The sequence below is a fragment of the Anarhichas minor genome, unplaced genomic scaffold, assembly GCF_050575085.1.
Source record: "Anarhichas minor isolate MPS153535 unplaced genomic scaffold, ASM5057508v1 ptg000011l, whole genome shotgun sequence".
NCBI lineage: Eukaryota > Metazoa > Chordata > Actinopteri > Perciformes > Anarhichadidae > Anarhichas > Anarhichas minor.
The window spans coordinates 13,188,536-13,208,105 of NW_027466457.1; the positions used below are offsets into that span (position 1 = coordinate 13,188,536).

General features: G+C 42.0%; 1 protein-coding gene across 4 annotated transcripts; it reads right to left on the reverse strand.

Moving 5' to 3' along the window:
• Nucleotides 1-1,327: 1,327 nt before the first annotated feature.
• snx33 (sorting nexin 33) lies at nt 1,328-19,475 on the reverse strand. 4 transcript variants are annotated; one of them, XM_076089488.1, is made up of 3 exons: nt 17,086-19,475; nt 13,665-13,730; nt 4,476-4,491 (listed from the first exon to the last, which is right to left on the reverse strand). In XM_076089488.1, exons 1-2 carry the CDS (start codon nt 18,521-18,523, stop codon nt 13,711-13,713), a joined length of 1,458 nt encoding a protein of 485 aa, XP_075945603.1. In that variant the 5' UTR covers nt 18,524-19,475; the 3' UTR covers nt 4,476-4,491; nt 13,665-13,710. The 4 variants fall into 4 exon arrangements, with proteins under 4 accessions (XP_075945600.1, XP_075945603.1, XP_075945601.1 ...); XM_076089487.1 differs by lacking the exon at nt 4,476-4,491 and adding an exon at nt 13,003-13,137; XM_076089485.1 differs by lacking the exon at nt 13,665-13,730 and having other exon boundaries at nt 1,328-4,491.
• Between the last annotated feature and the right edge of the window lie 95 nt (nt 19,476-19,570).

Sequence of the window (19,570 nt, forward strand, 5' to 3'; positions counted from 1 at the left end):
ATATGAAGTAATACTGAGAGGGTGCTGCCATGCAAGCGACTCTGTTAGATAGATAGATAGATAGATAGATAGATAGATAGATAGATAGATAGATAGATAGATAGATAGATAGATAGATAGATAGATAGATAGATAGATACTTGATTCATCGCGCAAGGGGAAATTTGTTTGTTAGGCTCTCCTCAAAGGGAAACCTGTATTGCTATTTATCAAACTAGATGGTTTTGCCGTTAATTTCCTAGTTCAGGGAATATATGATAGGGGACAATATGGCACTCGGCTTGTGGTGCTCAAAGCAACAAAAAATACATTTGAAAAATTCAACAGCAATGTCTCTTTCCAGAAATCACGACCCGGTTACAATCCTTAGACCTTGTTGTGAGCAGTTTTATAAAGGAACTATGGTTGAAAGAAAATAGTTCCAACATGAAACTGCTGTATTTTGGATTTTGGGGTTAGCTGTCACTTTAAGTGCTCACAAAAGTTAGAAGAATGCATCGTCTAGGGACCATGAATATCAGTAGCAAATGCCAAAGTAATCCGTCCAGTAGTTGTCTAGATATTTTAGTCAAAACCAAAACGGTTAACCTCTCTGGTGGTCCTGGAGGAAAGGTTAGGGGATTACAAACCTCAGTAGCTGTGGGGAAACATGAGTGTCTGTACAAAGTGTCATGGCAACCCATCCAATAGCTGTTGAGATATTTCAGTCTGAACCAACTGTCTGACAATGCCAGCCACAGCGTTACCATGGCTAGAACGCAGGAAGAAATGCTTTCTGGTGTAAACATACAGATAATAGACCTAACAGATTGACCACTCCAACCCAAACTTGAATTTGATGTCAAGAATTCTGCTCTATTCAGACTTCTGGCAAGATGTGCGCATTGTGTGTGTCATTCATTTTGGTACGTCAATGTGTTCTTTTGTTTTGAGTGTACACAGAACTTTGGATAGCAGCTCCTGGCTTTCCCTGTTTTGGTTATATTCAGGACAAACTGTTTGTGTGCATCATCACATCCCGCTCACAAATATCCTCGTGTGCTAAGTATGGGAAGAAATATGACAACAACAGTACGGAAAACAAACGCTCATTGGCTAAAGCGGGTGAATGTTTCAGTGTCCCAGATGATTTTCTTCAGTGTTTCTTTGGTAAATTGTTGTTTATGCTTAAGAGAGGAGTTGTATGGGTAACTGTAAATAAAATATGACGCTCGCATGTTCCAACTATAACACAGAATACTTGAGTGGTCCAGATATAACGTCTGCATGGAAACAAACTCACAATATTGCTGTACAAATCCACAAAGAAGAGACAGACAGCATGCGATCACCATCATTACTTTTATTAACATTTTTAGGTCCCCATCCCTTAAATCAAGTGACGAATTACTTACGGAAAATCACCATCTGTTATTTCAGAGACTGAAAGTAAAGAGTTCCTGCAACTCACCCGGTCACGCATCCATGTCAACAAACAGTCACCTGTGTAAAATGCCTGGCATTCAACTTGTCATGCAGCTTTGGAACATGAGGAAAATGTCATTATGAAACCTAATTGAGCATCTCTTTGAATGTTTTTTGTTCTTTTGCACCTTGCACGTCTTTCATTTGCCCAAAATCTGTCTTCTCATTTGGTGTTCTTTACAGTTTCTTTGTGGAATGTTTTTTTTTTTTAAACGCTCCCTTCACATTTTCCTCAGAGTAGAACAGATTCAATTACAAAACCAGAGAGCACATTCAATTTCACTTCAACCTAACAGAGTAAAAAAAGAAAGGAAGCCCAGTAGAAAATGTCTGACTTCTTTGGTCTCGGAGAAACCGCGATGAGTGCAAATGCTGACAGAAAAATAAAAAAATGCTGAAGTATGAAAAGCAAAGGGTTGTTCAAAAATAACCATAAACAACACCACATTTAGACAGCAAAGAGTTAAAGGCTGCAGATGTGGACTGAACAGTACCGCTAACTGAGACACTCATATCTGAGTCACACACACACACACACACAGACCATTTGTTTAATGAGAAACCTGCACTGAATCAGCACTTCTTTGTTGAGAGAGAACCATAATAAGGCTCTAACTTCACATTTTGAATCTCACAAACACCCGGCAGAGATGTCACAAAGATAATGTTTCTTTTTCACGTTTCATCCACATCCAAACACACCACTGAGAGATCAATCCCTCTTCCATCAAAATGAAGAATCAGTGTCCCACAACTGAGGAATAAACACTGGCTTGAGGAGAAGCGTGTCAAGCTCACAAAAACATTCCCTGTACTTCTTGAGCTAATGCTTATAATTGCAAACGCAGACTCCACATAAATAGGTTAACACGACGCTTAAGATAGTCTCGTCTAACCGCAAGTTGCCATGAATTTTGTTTCTCTCTTGTTAAACAGGATGAGTAATGTTACTGGAACATCTCTAATTTAGTTATAAACATCTCATTCAAGCAGTGACGAGTGGGACTCGGTTCCTCACAGTCATTTAAAACTCAAGTGATAGGCCTACATCACTGTGATGACAGCTGGAAGGAGAGCATTAAGGTATTATTAATGAAGGAAAAGTTCAACATTTTGCTGTCTTTCTTGGCTTGTTAGCTTAGCTTAGCATAATGCCTGGAAACGAGGAGACTTCATTTTTTAAATCCATACAAAACGCAAGTGTAAAAAATGACAAGTTGCGGTTTTACTGGGTGTAAAAAAACGCATATTGAAGTTGTTACACTCTGTTTTTTGTACAGGTTAAACAAACGAAATATAACATTTTTAATTAGTGAGTATTAGATAAGATTTGAACAGAGCCAGTCTTCATGCTAAGCTAAGCTAACCATCTGCTAGCTGTAGCTTTATAATCAACGGACAGACATCAGAGTGGCATCGATCTTCTCATCAAACTCATGGCACGAAAGCAAAGAAGCGTCTATTAGTTATTATGGCTACAGGGTGTATAGATGATCGGAATGATATAATGTGGTTTTATTTGTGCATTAGATGTTGTTTTAAAATACTTGATATCAACATTAAATCATTCTGTTTTTTGACCCAGACTACATTGATCACAAAACTCTAATAACAGGAAGAATTTGGTGTTGTGTTAACTAAACGATTTAAACACTGAAATGTCAACTTGATGTTCTGCCTCACGAAACCACTTAATACACTTCAGCTGTCTGACTGTCAGTTCCATAATAGTTGGCTCGATAAACCTGCTGCAACATAAAAGAATATATATTTTTTTGTTTTCCACCGTGAGAAAGGGAATTGATCAGCGCAGTAGTTGACTCATTTCATTCGCTCACCCAGACATAATCACCCCTCCCCCCCCCCCCCCCACACACACACACAAACTAGTGTATGAAAACATGTGCAAACTTGTTTCTAAATGCAACTCATTTGTAATAATTCCCCCAATAAAACGCAAGCCATTCTACAGACAAATGGCCTATTTAAACATATCCCATCAGATTGCTTCAGATTCTTAAAGGCACTTAATGCATGGAAATCGCAAGAAAACAAACTGATTTGTGCGGTTTAAGTAAGTCTTCCACATGGTGCAAAGTTAAGACAGACATCTGTGACTTGTACTAAGAGTATAAGTCACAGATACCAATTTCAATGCAGTGAACACTTGAGCAAGGTGAGCACTCAACAAGGCGATGGTGAAAGTATGCCGTGCACTAGTTTGGCCAGAAATACGATCTTTTCAAGGTCCAATGAGAAAAATCTGTGACTGGATTGTTTATCAGATGTTGGTAAATGAAACAAAATATATCGGGGGGGGGTTAAAGAAATTAGAAACAAAGTGCATGATGTTGGAGAGAAGGGGACAATTTCAAAACAGGACCCGTTTCATGGTATTACACTTTAGAACAAGCAACGACAGATTCGCTATGAATCCGGAACCTATATTCTTATTTTATTGTTTCAAACACCTTAAATTATGTCAAATTAACCATGTGCTGTGACATTGCCTATGGGATGTGTATTTCAGGAATAAAAAGGTACAGTAGGTCATGAAAAAAAAAAGTGACTTTGAATCCATCAAAGGGAAAGACTGACTGGCTTTGTATGTCTTTCTACTAACTATTGCTTAACTTATCTGCAAGTCTTTTCCAACTGAACCAAACATGACGAACACAAAACGCCTTGATAAAAGAGTGAAGACTTGGATCTTCCTTTCTCGTTTGTGTTTTTTTTTTTTTGGCATCTTGAACTGGACAGCAGTTCGGCGTCTTTACAGACAGTCGTACATGTGCAGGGTGCGCTCCAGTTGCTGGACAACACGCTGGTAAAAGGCGATCTGCTCCGTGAGGTAGGCCTGCATCATGTCTTTGAAGTCCACCTCTCTCTGCCGGTGGAAGTGGCTCATCTCTGCCTGGAGGGCGAACCCGACCGTCCGGCAGCGTTTCCTAATGCCGTCGGCCTCGTCCTGGTCCATCTTCCCTTCGTCGCTCATCCGCTGGCTCTCCTTCACCTTGGCAAAGGCACCTTGGGTTAAGAAGAAAAGTTATATTATTCTAAAAATCTGTGATATTCGAATCACAAAAAGGCGGGGACACTTTTGGTAAACTGTTATTGCAAAACCATTAGGCTGTTTAAAGGCCATCAAAATGGCAATAAATAACCACCCAGGTAAGTTGCAGTCTACAGCCATATTTTTGCAAAATACCATCACTTCATGATTTTATCCTAATAGACATTTATGTCAAATTGGCATAATCTGCATATTATTAGATATCATTGGCGCGGAGGCATAAAAAACTCGTCACATTTATCTCGAGTGGTATGTGGTCATTAAGATAGTTTCGTTTTTACTTGCCCAGTTTTTGAGATATCCATCTTTGACGTTTGTGCCTCCACCCACATACAACAAAAACATGTTTTACTTTTATCACATGGAGGTATCTAAGCCATGCAGGTAGTTTTACTTCTTCGGTTTCCTTTTGACAGATTTCTGTCTTCACCCCAGTACAAGGAAGGTACATTATATTTGTGCTGCCCACAGCATTGGAAAACTACATTTAACAGCAAGGTGTCTTTACACAAACATTGAGTAGTAGTTGCTCTGAATTATCCACAGATCGCCCAACCGTTTTCATAAAGGGACTGCTTTCTACAAAATATAGTTGCTGAGAAAGCTGCAGGGCATTACACAGAGCAACAAGGACACTGACTGCTGATTTCTGTCATTATTTTATGCTGTGAGCCCGACAAACAAATTTCCGTAGATTTGTTTTCATAAGTATTAAAGAGGGAGATAAACTGGGCAAATAAAACCATCTGAATGGCCAGATACCATTAGATTTCAGTGAGAAATTATGGTGTTTTTTTGTGTCTAGTTGGACTGATTTTTAAAGTCACGTCAACTAGAAAGTCACTATTTTCAGTAAAACTTTTAGAGTACGTCCCAATAAGCTGTTGGCGATGATAAGATGACGTGTAGACTTACTGAAAAGCAGTAAAACTGTGCTCCTGATGAAAGCATACAAATAAAAACCCTGTAACAAAAGTTGTAATAAAAGTTCAGCAGAGTTTAAAAAGATTTGTATCGCTCTGTTGGCTTTGGGTGGGTCTGTATTACTCTATGTTGTGATATATGACCATGGCACTCAGCAAGACCAACAGTGTAACTTTTCCCCCAGAAATTCACTCCTGTAAAGCTGTACAGAAACAATTACTTTTTGTTTCAGTTGCATACCAAACGTCTAGTTTCAGTATGTTGTCGACAAGTTGTAACCACGTTCACCCAGACTGAACATGACGTCACTTTCCAAGGAAAGAACATGGCAGACGAATGGCATGTCGCCACACTGCATTTCCCACCGGATTAGTGAGGCTGCCTCAGTCTCATACAAGCTGAGCTCGATAACAGGAAGACTGTCATGCAGTTGAGCTTGCTAGCAGAACCTAGTTTGCACGCACTAGATGTTTTTACGGCTTTAATGTATCCGCTGCAGCCTGCAGGTTTAATCCGTTAACTGTATCTGTGAGTTCATGCCGCCCTGGATTTCGTATGGAATTCCTGGCAGAAGTCTGGGAAAGCATGAACAGCACTTTCAGTCTGTTCCAGCAAGGAGGCGTGTGGACTATAGTCTGTGGTGGTGACCTACATTCATGTATTCTGTTTTCCACATGAGAGGAGAATGTGCATCACCAGATAGCATGTCTGTGGGACATAAAGGAAAGGCGCTCATGGTTGTGTGTGTGTGTGTGTGTGTGTGTGTGTGTGTGTGTACGTGCATGATGATGGGGAGGGGGGTTTGAATCTTTGAATTTTTGGGATCAGCTAATGCAAAATGTGCTGTTCCTCGCAGCTAAATCTGCTCTCTAAAATTACGCAAAACGATACTATTAAAGCCGAAAATACAAGCTACAAAAAGACTGTGGCCGAATAAAAAGCAAAGCCGTGTGAGTTTCCAACTATTATATAAAAACAATCCCTCTTTCCCACTAAAGGCTTTCTGCCTCCTTTCACCAAGTTGATGTTATGATGGCCAGTGGTCTGGAGAGTCGCCGGATTTGTTTATCTTGCCCAACCAGACTGGCTACCTCATGTTTTATGGCTGTGGCCAAAGAGAGAATTAAACTATTTCACATGTGACAGCTTCATGGGTCTGTGCTGGGTAGATACGGAGGGGGAGAAGGGGACAACAGTGTGCAGGGGAGCTAAAACACAAACAGGGCTTTCTAGCAGGCCGTCTGCAGGGCTCGCCAAGTCCAATTTGCGTAAGACCTTTTTATAGCCACATAGAATGCAAATGTAATACCTGTTTCATGATCATACCAAAGTATGAAAATACAGTATGTGTGTGTGTGTGTGTCAGACAGAGAGAAAAAGAAGATCGTCAAGATTAATTATGGTCGCAACCCTCCGGGGAACTGAACTCAGGCATCAGCTGGATTCCTCATTCCCACAGCCCGAGGTCACTGCAGTGATGAATTCAGGAAGTGCAGCACTTCTTCTCTACGTCTTCATCTGTCTTCTATCCATTTGACACAACTTGAGAGCGGAAGTCCCTCTTTAAGATATGTGTATTTGTTTACAGTGAGTGTTGCTTGCTTGTGTTTAGTGTTGATGACATTCCCCACTTCAATATAGCTGAGCTCCTTTTCAGCAAAGCCAGCGTTATTTTCTCTCCACAAAACTGCAGATCGTTCTAAGATCCAAACATTTGCAAACAGCAGTTTCAAGCGACGTGTGTCTAATTTGAACTCATTCTCATCCGGGACCATGGTTTCAAGTCACAGCTGATTAAATCATTTCTTCCTGTTTAATCCCAAAGTGGAGGCATCATTAAACTGGAGTTGAGCCTCTTTAGTTTGTTTTAATCCGCTGCCCCCTGTAATGTGCAGGTCCAATGTATTATACACATAACACGAGCTGATGTGGTGTGCTAGTATCAACTTTTTGACAAGGAATTTTACTATAATTGGTGTGTAATTAAGCTGAACACAAGCTCCAACTATGGGAAACTTTGCTTATTGCTTCACAATCTTCTAGAGGTGTGTGAGTTTGTGTGTGAACAGTACTAGGTCTATATAGCCACTGACTTTACTGCTGCAATGCAAAATCCCCATTTTTTCCTTTAAGACTTGTAAATATTTATGAAGATAATGTGTCATGGTTTGGTAAATCAAGTCACTGAAACAGCTTTAAAGTCCAAATACTGACAAGAAAACACGGTGTAGTTTTCAAATTTGCGTAATCAGAATGACTCATCAGTCTATTGTAAAATAAACTAACGTGACTGAGTAAGATTAGTGGATGTTACTCACATTGGACAGACGAGTAAACAGAAACATTTTTCAACTGAGGACAAATGAGGCTTGTCACCACAAAAACACGAAGCATTAGTGAAGGGCTGTGCGTGTGGAGGGGGCTGCTGACGTCAGAGTCGAGCACCGCGGTGAACTGATGAGGCGTTTGTTCCCTGTTGATCTCTCAATGAGTAAATGAAAATAGCAGCGACAACAAATAAGGCTTCTACTGAAACATATTGCTTCTTGAACATATTGCACATAACAACTTTCTGTAAGCATTCATCGCTGTGGAGAAGTTTATACTCTGACGGAGGGAGATTAAACTAAAGTGAATGGAGCAATAAGCCTTCTCCCTGCGGCGCTCCCTGCCATCAAATGTCAGCGCTGTCAAGACAGCAGAAATTTCAAAGTTCCTGAAGTTGAAGTTGAGGCTAAATAAAGTACATATTTACATCTACCCCACAGTTTAAATTATTAATTGTGGCAATTCCAAAGAAATCAATTTTGTGATTTGAAATGCTGGTTTAACTGGGCCTTTAGTAATGAGAAGGCAAAGTAAATACTGACAGTAGAGTTTGATAGACAGTAGAGGAGAGGAAAGCTGACAAGGAAAGGAAGGAAAAAGACAAGACAAGAGATGTACAGAAGAGCTGAACATACAGAGGAAAGGGAGGCTTCAGAAGAGAAGCGAGGAAGACAAACTGAGGCACAGCTTCAAGAATGCACGACGGGGTCAAAAGGACCGTCAGATCTGACAGTGTTTAATGTGGGTCTTAAAAGCCCTGGAGATACACAAACATGAAAGAGCCTACTGCTGAGTCAGCTGACAGTAGGTAATGGTGTTTACGCCAGCCAATCAGATACACCGATAAAAACAGAGCTGGAGTTTATGTCCTGAGCTGGAATGTGCTCACAACCGATTTATGCCATCTCAAATATCCTTTTCCATTCATCGTTGGGGCTAATTGGCTACGGGACACAAACAAATATTTCCAATTCTTTTTTTTGTTGTTACTTCAGGGATGAGGAATGTTCAAAACAGAACCACCCTCTCCAGCCTGCACAGGGAATTAGTTACCAGAAATGCTTAATCTGCGATCGGGCAATTTCCTCTGCTCGCTCGATATGACTTTGTGCACATCTACTACTTTTTTGACTGCAACTGTTACACTCAAAGAAATAGGACATTAAGCTTCCCAAAGCTGTTAATGTAAGCCATGCAAAGAAATCTTCGACAGATGTTTTTTTTTTTTTTTTTAATAGGCTGCAGAGAATCTCATCTAAAACTATTATAAACTTCACTTTCACACAGCTGGTGTTACAAATCCACGCTCCTCAGACATGTTTATTAAGAGGGATATGCTCAGCGCTGATCTTGAAGGGAAGTATAATCAATCACCACTAATAGCCCAACATTCATCTGCAAAGGGATTTATTTCATCCCTTTGCAGCTTATGTTTCATGCATTTTTATGAAATATTCGGTGATGTCACAGTGAAATAAAAAGTTGGACTGGATATGGATACAAAAGCTGTTATGTCATCACACATCAAGTAAAAGAAATGATTGTGCAAGGGCAACATTAACTGTTACATCACAATTGTTTTGTGTAGCAATGATCCCTCTGGGTCGAAGAGCGTTCTGTTAGAGTTCTGATTGTGACAATTAATCTAAAACAATCTTAGCTCTTTTGCTACAAAACAGATGGATGCGTTCCTGTGTTTGTTTGCCCTGTAACGCTTGTCTACCGAGAAGTGTTGCAATAACGTTAGAGAGGCAGCTCAAATCTAAAAAATGCAAGATGTGCCTCCGATGAAAGACGTTTGGCCGATCCTACTACCAAATGAAACTCTTGGTCAAATAACGAGGGTTTTCCATCGTCCTGACTTTTATGATGCGCTTCTTCGTGACACGGGAAAAGACCAGAGAATGCAACAGCTAACAATGTCCTCTCCTCGAAGGGAATGCCGTCTCCATCTTGTCAGCGCTACCATGACTACAGCTACATTGGCAGACAACCCAGAATCCTTCTGACAGTTAAAGCTTCATTCCTGTCAGGGGAGGGAAAAGATTAGGACACTAAATGCTCCCTTTGAACGTGACAAAGATTATAAGTTTTAGTTTTGGGGTTTCTTTTGCTGCACTGGAGCTCAATGGACAGAGCCAGAAAAACAATTAATCTGTGAGCTAACTGGTGAACTTGGTGCCAAAGAATAAATGGATGAAAACATGCGCAAATGCAGATGCCTTAGATGACTTCTATTTTCCATTGATTCATAACAATGCAGGGAGAGTCAACCTCCATAACCTCTTTTCCTGTTCAGGCTCGACAGGGACTAAAGCCTATCCCAGCATGCATTGAGTAAGAGGTGTACAACCTGCATAGGTTGCCAGTCTTTCACAAGAAAAACATTTGGACAGACAAACACATTCACATCGACAGGCTTTCTTTGGGCCTGAGGAAAAACATGCAGACAGAGAGATCATGCAAACTGCACACAGAACGCTTCCAGCTGTGAGGCTCTACTGCTAACCACTTCGGCAACAACAAAAAATATTACCAAGTTTATTTGTCTAATTGTTACAAGATATCTTATAACAGTTAATATGACATACAATCACCTAACAAGTAACATGTTAGTGAGGTATAGGAACTTGGACAATGTAGACTTAACTTTAGACAATGCATCTTGAATATCTTGTTAAAATAATTCTACTTGTTGTATGACACACACCGTTTCCAAATGCTAGTGAAATATAGCTCAAATTGAGTTTTCTCAGCTTATTCCAAGAACAATTTTTTATCTTGAAAGGCCTAAATATTACTTTCTATTTCAAGTGAACTGTCACTTACTTATTACGGGTAAAAACACCATGTATTCAATGTTATTTTTTTTAAATTGCCATATTTTTCCCAGTGCTTTGTCACGCTGAACATGGCCTTAATAGCTACAGACTACCATGCCTCATTTAAACTTGAGAAGTCAGCTACGATAGCAAGCTATCACTGACACTCCTTTGTGAACACAGCTTTTGTTGACACAGTGTTAGAGAAGCGTTACAATCTGTTGTAACTGACGTCATGGTTGGCGGTGGTGGTTTATTAGACTGCGTTGTGCACTGAAAGGTATCAATGCTTTGTCCAGTTCCAGTTATTATCATGAGCGGGACAGAATATCAAAACAAATATGTAGAATATGGCACTATAGTCTTTTCAAAATAAACTAACTCCTCTCTTACCTCATGCCTTATTCAGTCTAATGACACTTCACCACATAATCTGCAGTTCTCAGTGAGTAGGAGGGGGGGAGGGGGTCGTGGTAAAGGCCGAGTACTTGGAGACATCTGTAATCTCCTTCAGTGTGAAACAGCAGCGCACTGGGCCAGCACAGACAGGAATGCAGAGGCATGTGGGATTGACAGTTTGTGTGAAGATGAGGGCCTTCGTCGAGATTTATGAGTAAGCAAAGAGGAGAGAGAAAACGTTTGCTCTCCATTGTCACCACAGACAGCGACGGGGACCGTAGCCAACGCAATGACATACAATCAATGTTCAAAAGGTGCCACAGCTGAGCCACTGCACGCTCCTTCAACCCTCGCCTGGTTTCAGGGATTGAGGTTTTGTCTACCTGCTGACAGTGCGGTTTTTCTTCTGTATTGTAACCAGTGTATGGAATGTTAATCTGCAACACGTTTGTAAGACAATATAAACACGGCATGAGCTCCTGGTCATCCCTTTGAGAAAATTAAACGATATTGAGAACGGTTGAAGATAAAACGCACAAAGACGTTCGTGTGTGCACAAAGGCACAATAAGACGAGCCCCTGTTGCAGATCAAGGGGGCGTTCGGCGCACACGTTTCCTCAAAACTGGCAACTACATATCTTTTCCTTCAAAACGGATGGAGCCTGCATGTGGTGTTGTAATGTGTTGCCGTATGGAGGACAACTAACCTCTTGTCCAGATTAAAAGTCTGGCTGGTGGGCTGGGGAGCGTCCCAGGGGAGCTCGCTCATTCTCAAAGTGAATAATGCTCCGCTCTGGGGTGGATCAGAGAAGGTTTTATCCCACTGTCAGCTACAGCTGAAGGGGGGGACTCCACTTTTCTAAATGCCAAAAAAACAAGTCGAGATAGGAGAAAAGATATGGTCTGATGCATTTTATTTTGAAAACACTGCACATATGTCATGACTTGTTCCTCTTGGTTTTATATCATTTATAAACTTGTACTTTTAAACTGCAATTATTCCAGTGTGGCCTTTTCTAGCTAACCCACAATAATCATCACTTTTTGGGGGTTATGCACAAGAATCCAACCTCAATTGTTTGCCTTGTTCTCCTCAACGTGTCATTCTGGGGACACCGGTGATGCAGATCCAAATCGCATGCAGAGCCAACGCCTCACATTTCGTCACCAGATCAGACTGTTACCCAATCCGTGGGGCGGGTCGGTTTCACTCTATTGTGAACTCGTTTGTGTTTGGTCAAAGCTACATGAGGTGGTTTTGTCTCGGATTAGAGTCCCGGTTGTTGCCAGGTACAAAATCTACAGAACATGATATCTGGCTTTACTCTCACGAATACCTTACATGTTACCACTGCTGTCAATGTAACCTCAGTGGTTACACATTTAATATTCAAGACCAGCTTGATACCAGACCAGCACAGCTCACTTCATGATTATGTACAATAACACAAAAGAGACAGTACAATACATTTCCAGGATTACCAACAACTAATTGTTACAAATCTGCCTCTCGCTCTAAAAGCTCACAGGCCCTTTATTCTATAACAATGCAATGTAATTAACCCCGTTCATCGAGATCCCCCTGGTATTCAAATGAGATCAAGGTCTTTGGTTAGTTTTGGCAGAGGTTCAAATTACAGCAGACCGCTGTCAGGAGTCCAAGCCTCTGGACCAGACCAGATTTACTTTCTCCATTATTGAAACCAGGGCTGATGGTAGATTGAGCAACAGCAGAGACCAAAAGACACTTAAAATCAGTTGAGTAAAAGTCAAAACAGGACAGAGAAAATGGGAGAAAGAGATAGTAAATCCCTTTTATCAAGGCCGCATGCAGTCCCTGCCCAACACCACGTCTCAAAGACAGTTAACATTCCTGAAGTTCACATGCTCACCAGGATCACAGTCAAAAAACCTCCTGAGCTCCTATAGAACTCAGTGAAAGGGCAAAGTCAGGCAGGAAAGAAGCAATGAGGACATGAAGAGGAGGAGTAGTGCACCGGAAAAGGTTGACCTCAGTCCTGCGTGTTCTGAGTGTTGCCACAGCTGTATCTGGTTCAGCAGAACACAAGTCACATCAAGGGGAGTTATTGGGCCGGCAGCGACGACTCCGCGGCGGGAAAACGTCTCTGCATTCACAAAAACACTGCTTCACAACCTCCTCGCGTACAGTAGTTGTTGTCTCTTGGCTAAGGTTAAGTACCGGTACACATATTTTTATACTGTTTCCAATAGAACCTACAATACACCTGAGTTTCAGTACAGATTACAAAATGATACTATTGTTTAAATGCCTTGCTATGAGGAATACAAGCATTTTATACAAATCCCCTTTTTCAATAACAAAAGAAATCAAGCTTCTCAAATGTCTAACACAACCAGATGTACAAAAACTTGACGTGCCTAAAACAACAAGATTGGAATCACAAACTATTTAGTTAAAGAGCAAGTAATTAATTGTCTGTTGTTGTCTTTTAGTCTGAAACTAACCACAAAACCAGGCGGCAACCTCCAGTTCTGAAAAGTGAAGCGCATGTGGAAGTGCCTTAAACTTGCATTCTTTCTAATGGCCAGCGGGAGGCGACTCCTCTGGTTGCAAAAATAAGTCTGTATAAAAGTCAATAATAAAATGACTGCTTCTAACTTAATTTATTACCTCCCGCTGCCACAGCGTTGTCCTGTCTGGGAGTTGTCCTTGCTTTTCAAATCCTTTCAGTGTTTCCTGTTCATGAGAGTTAATTGTTACATTTTGGTCACCTGAAAATGTCTTATTCAGCGTTCGGTTGTACTTAGCTCTACCTTCTTGTGTCACTTCTAGTTGCATAAAATAAAAGGACAACGGGAAGGCCAAAACCAAGATGGTGACGACCAAAATGCCAAACTCGCTGCGCGTTCCAATACCCATACTACCATACTTGTTAGTATGCCAGATAAATATTAAGTATGTCCCAATACATAGTTTTTCTGACCCACAATCCTCTGCAAGAGGGTCAAAGTTAAAGGTGCGCTGTTATGATGAAGTAGTGTGTCCCAATTGAATGCATACTGCATGCAACAGAACGTACTTTGTTAGGACAGCTTCAGTATGTACTAAAAGTAAAAAGAAACAGTATGCGAGTTGAAATGCAGTGTCAAGGCTTCAAACCCGTATTCCACAAACCAATGGGTGACATCGCTGTGACTACATCCACTCCTTATATACAGTCTATGGACCAAATGAGATTCAGAGAGATATCAAGGTTCAATACACAGCCCTACTCTTGGCAAGTAAAGTCTAGAATAGAGTACAGCTCAACTACAGAAACAAAATATGTCAAGCAATGCATGACGTGTATAAAAGTATGTTGAAGTTATTAAACTTAAGGTAAGTTATCCTATTAGATGCTGCAAACAGTTACTCTAGAATTTGTTTTATTGGCATAAAGCACATGTTTGTCCTCCGCACAAGACCCGGTCATCTTCTTAAAAATAGTTATCTTCATCCTTTTATGGTAAAAAAAAAATCCCTTGGTGATGTTAAAATGCCAAACATGACTGCAAAAGAACATTGAAATGAATGAGTATACTTTCTCTCTTTTCCTTTCCTCCTAGTTTTGATAATATTCCCTTAAAGTGAAACACAATGTAACTTTTGATTAGCAGTGTGGCTGCATGCGACAATTACAACATAATGGTAAAACATTCAAAATGGTAACAGTAGCACAAGTAGAAAAAGAGTTATAAAGCCGTACATCTGACTCAGTAATGTCAGTTACACAGCAGTATGCAGCTTCAGCCAACATTAAGCACCATAAGCTTGACTGTGTTGAACCGAGTGTGTGTTATTGAACATCTTATCTTTTCTTTTAAAATGATTCAGGTCAGTCGGACAAAATTACAGATAGACATATTTTCCTACATGGTGGTGCATAGCCAAGCAGGCATTTTGGGGATTTCCACCTTTATCAAGCCGATATAATGGGGGTGAATGGAATTTCCTCTGTGGTGCTCCGAGCATTTAAAAATGATATTTCAGAGCCAGATATCTCAAAACTTTGACACGTGAAACCGAAACTATCTCCACGATCTGACACCGCCGGGGTTCAATAATAACATCATTCATTTTGTGATTTGGGTGGACTGACCATTTAACATCATTCAGGTGGCTTTGTTTTTCACATTATTTCGTGGGTGGAGTGACTAACTGAAACTATAGCCGAACTGTATCACAAATGACCTCTGTGATAATGATTGCCAGCAGTTTGAAGGAACGACGATAACATTTACCGACAGCACATTTCCTCACTGGCAGCAGCCCTTTCCTTCCAACAGCTGATACAGTTATTTGTTTGATAGCTGACACAGAATACTGATATGTCCGTTCTCCCACTGTCTTGGACCAACATCTAACAGGGCTCGCAGGAGAAAACTGCCCGAGTTTGCCGTGCAGAACTGAGCAGAACTAATATTTCACCGTGAGGTTTATGGAAATCAGCCGTCACAAACACAACCGTCACAGAGAATTCAAATCAGGAATGTGAGTTAGAGTTACAGGAAAATGGTCACTGATTAACCGCAATTATGCTCGTACATGAGCAAGGGTGTCACCAGAATAAAATTTTTTAAAAAAGGATTAGTACTTAAATGCTACTTAAATTTGAAATTCAGAGCATTTAGCAGCAAACAATTATTTACGATGTAAATATATAGTGGTGTTATGTTTACCTGAGCAGTAAAATTAAGTCACTTTCCCTCTGTGTGTGTTGTAGTTCGAGCTTCTCTGTGCTTTGTTTACGGCTGCGCGTGCATACAGCGGTTCCTGCCGATGACCCATGGTCGTGGAAGCGGCCATCTGCTTAGCTGTTAGCGCTGTTAGCGCTGTTAGCTAATAGCCACCGGCTCAGCCGCCGCCATGTTGAAAGCCGTGTCGAGGCAATCTCCTAATCATAGATACGTTCTGAATTTGGAGTTCAGCACCTTTAAGATGAAATAATAAATACATAAAATGATAAAAGATGACTTATGCATAAGCCACTCCCTGCCCATGTCACCCAGGTGTCATCATGGCTGTTGGTTGTAATATTACACTGCAACGACGCTCTTGCCTATTTGTCTCATCAAACTTTGAACAGAACCCAGAGAGCAAGAAAAGGAGAACCTCCAAACCAAAAGACGCAGCCTAATTGTACACATAATGAGTATTAGTTTTGTTTGATATCACTAATTCTGTAATGAATTGAATTATTTTCAGGCTCTAATGACAGTTATTGTTGACACACTTTGTATGATGTCAGTCATATTAAAGAGAGTGTGGAAAGTGAGTAAAGTGTGTGTTTGTGTGTGTGGTGTGTGTGTGTGTGTGTGTGTGTGTGTGTGTGGGTGAGGGTCAAGGAGTTGGATCAAGTGACCTCAGATGCTGCTGGCAAACAGTCTGACACATAAAACTTACATGTGTGTCATTCTCAGGTTAAAACATCTTATGTCTGCATGTGCATGTGTACGTGTGTGTGTGTGTGTGTGTGTGTGTGTGTGTGTGTGTGTGTGTGTGTGTGTGTGTGTGTGTGGTGTGTTTGAGATGATGGGAGATGCTGGAGGCTAAATTTGACCTGACCTGTCATCCATAACAAAATAAATAGCATAAAAGGTGATCACGGGCCATCAGCTCAGTTTGTTCCCATGAGCAGAGAATGTGTGTTTTATTCGTAACAATTATTGAAGCCTTTGAAACTCTCACAGCTGCTGCTCGTCTCAATTGAAGACTGCTACAGCGCTTGTTACAAAGTAGTAACGAGTATTTAGGTCCAATAATAATCTGCTTGTGACATGAAGAGCCCATTATGTGGCCTGGTGTCTGGGGGGAAGAAAAGTTACTGTATAGTCATTTCAATATTGTAATAAGAAGCTGTCTTTGGACATTCAGTTCAAACATGAATGAAGCTGCAGGAATTAAAATCAGATGGGAGGCCGAGGATACATCCATTACATCATGGACGTAATCATCATTAACATTTTTTAGCATGGTTACATTTATAGTTTGCATACATAAGGACATCAGAGAATTCTCTCACAGATTAAAACTATTCATGGATGATTTTTACCTTTCTGTAGATGAATGATGTCAGGGAAGTTGGCGAGCAGGCCTTGGTAGAGCGACAGCTTGTCCAGCATGTGGAAGAGGTCGTACTTGGGTTGCTCTGCAAACATCTCTCCAATGTTCTCGTAGGTGCGGCCTGTATGGGAGATGGCTTTGTTGAGGGCCTCCGAGCTGTGGGGAGGGTCCAGCATGAAGGCCTGGCTGATGGACTGGAAAGAATTTCCCAGCCGCTGGAACTCCTTCCTGAACCCGCCCAGGTGCTTGCGCACTAGCTCCGAGGCAACGTGCGTGAGCTGCATCACGCTGTCGTCCATTTTCTTGGCGAAGGCCTTGAAGGTGTCGATCCGCTCCTCGACATCCTGAAGGTCCTGGTGCTCGTTGGGGATCTGCAGGGTCAGCATGAAATGGGCACCCACCATCTCGTCCTTCTCCGCCCGCCTCTTGCCCAGTTTCCACTGCTTGTCGTCAGCACACATCAGAAAGTGCTCGAAGCCCTCGTACTGGGAGAGGACCGGGTGGCTGGTCATGTGGTTCATCCACAGTATCAGCCGTCTCTTGCGCTTCTCGATGAAGTCCTCCTCAAATCGCCCCGTGGCCTGCTTCTCAGGCAGGTGAGGCACGGAGATCACAGTGAACTTGTGCAGTAAGCGGTTGTACAGCCAGTCAAAGTGTTTGTAGCGCCTGTAGACGGGATGCCCCGTGTGGCTCGGCGTGACCCGGTACGAAATGTACGTCTTGATGCCCTTGAACTTTGTCTGTTTTGTGGGGTCCTCGATGGAGCAGGAGAAAGGCTGTGGGCTCTCCTTCCACAGGGGCCATACGGGGCCCATCTCGATGGTGTACGACTCTGCTATCTTCGCCATCATGGGCACGTCACCCAACACAAACGCTTCCACCCCTGAGCGGACGAAGCTGGAGAACCTGTTCAGGTTCCGGCCCACCATGCTGCCCTTCCTGGAGCTGGAGATGCTGTCCTGTCTCTCCATGTGTGGTTTGGCCCGGTAGTGCACATTGGGGTTGTTGGACAGTGGGCTCTGATGGGAATGCCCGTTTGCCCCGGGGCTCCTGATGTGGTCCCCGTCGTCCACCACCGTGGATCTGTCGTCCCAGTCGTCCCAGTCGTCATCGTCGTCATCGTCGTCGTTGAAACTCCGCTGCAAATGCAGAGGGGTGTTCGGGGTTGAGGGGAAATAGGAGGAGTCATTTCCCAGAGACCCTGCCGGGCTTATGGAGCAGTCGGTCACGTTCGAGTTCGAGCGGGTGCGAATCACTTCCACATAGGACGCGGGGAAGAGACCCTTCTCCCCGCGGCTGTTCTCCCCCTGAAACCAGCCGTCCACCGACTTATCGTCGAAGATAACCAGTTCCTCGTTCTCCCGGATGCTGATCTCCTCTTTGTTTTCACTCAGAAAAGTGTAGATTGCTTTGGCTTTCACTGACATCTTGATACTCCAGTGGGTCCAAAAGCAAGCAAAAAAAAAATAAAATCTACATGCACATAGTGCCTAGTTTATATTGATGCTGCTGTCTTGATGCATGCCGTGTTGTAAACATCTGACACTAGCTCACTGTAATATTTAAACTCATCTCAAATGACATGGCAGCTGTTGCATGAGGTGTGCAACAGCACAGTATAACTTATGTAAAGTTAATGATCTGACACTTAGTAAACACAGGAGAATTTAACAGTTTTGTAAAACTATTACTTCTATCCGCTCTCCAAAATAAAGTCTAAAATAGACCTACTGTGACCACTTGCATCCTCAGCCCATTGAGGCTATCAATCCATTGTCTTCCTGTCCATTACACTTTAAAGTCTTTCAACTTTAAACTATAAATGCTCCATAACACTGTGACTTCCTCACAACAGAAGGACTCTCTTCCTCCTTTTACATCACAAACACAACACACACAAAAAACTGGTTTCACCAGAGAGCTCCTCCAAAAAGCACCGTCGGTGGTTTTAATCCTCAGAAACAGGACGGCAACCTCGCGTGGTGTCGAACACTTATTACGGAGCCTAAAAGTGATCCTTGATGAAAATATCTTCAAGACAAAGTGGCCCGGCGTGAAGGAAGACAGAGGGATGAGGATCCCTGTGCATCGTGAGCCTGCTCCGCATTCCCTCGGACTGAAACTTGCTGAGTTTTCCTTGTAAACAGGTCCCTGCGCATCTTCAGTCGATCCTTTGAATTCAACCCCCCTCCAACCAAAAAAGGAAAAAAGCAAAAACAGCAACTAAACAATCTCCTTATACATATTATCAACTCAGACCACGGGTCAGTGTTGTTTCTTTGGGTTTATTCCTGTGCGCGCTGCAACAAAGTAACTCTTTCCATGACGTTGGGCTTGGACAATTGGAGTTGCTCGTCGTCTTTTTTCTCATCAGCTCCTTTATATTCTTTGCAGAGGAGAAACTGGCTCAACGCCGCCCCCAACAGGAGGAACAGATTATATCCTTCAACACAGATCACAACAGCAGGCTTCAG

Bases quoted from the DNA above. Each gene is read 5' to 3' on its own strand.
- snx33 (XM_076089485.1), bottom strand. From the start codon at position 18,523: ATGTCAGTGAAAGCCAAAGCAATCTACACTTTTCTGAGTGAAAACAAA. The intron at 4,492-17,085 runs GTAAAAATCATC...TCTTAACCCAAG, and splicing joins CATCATTCATCTACAGAAAG to GTGCCTTTGCCAAGGTGAAG.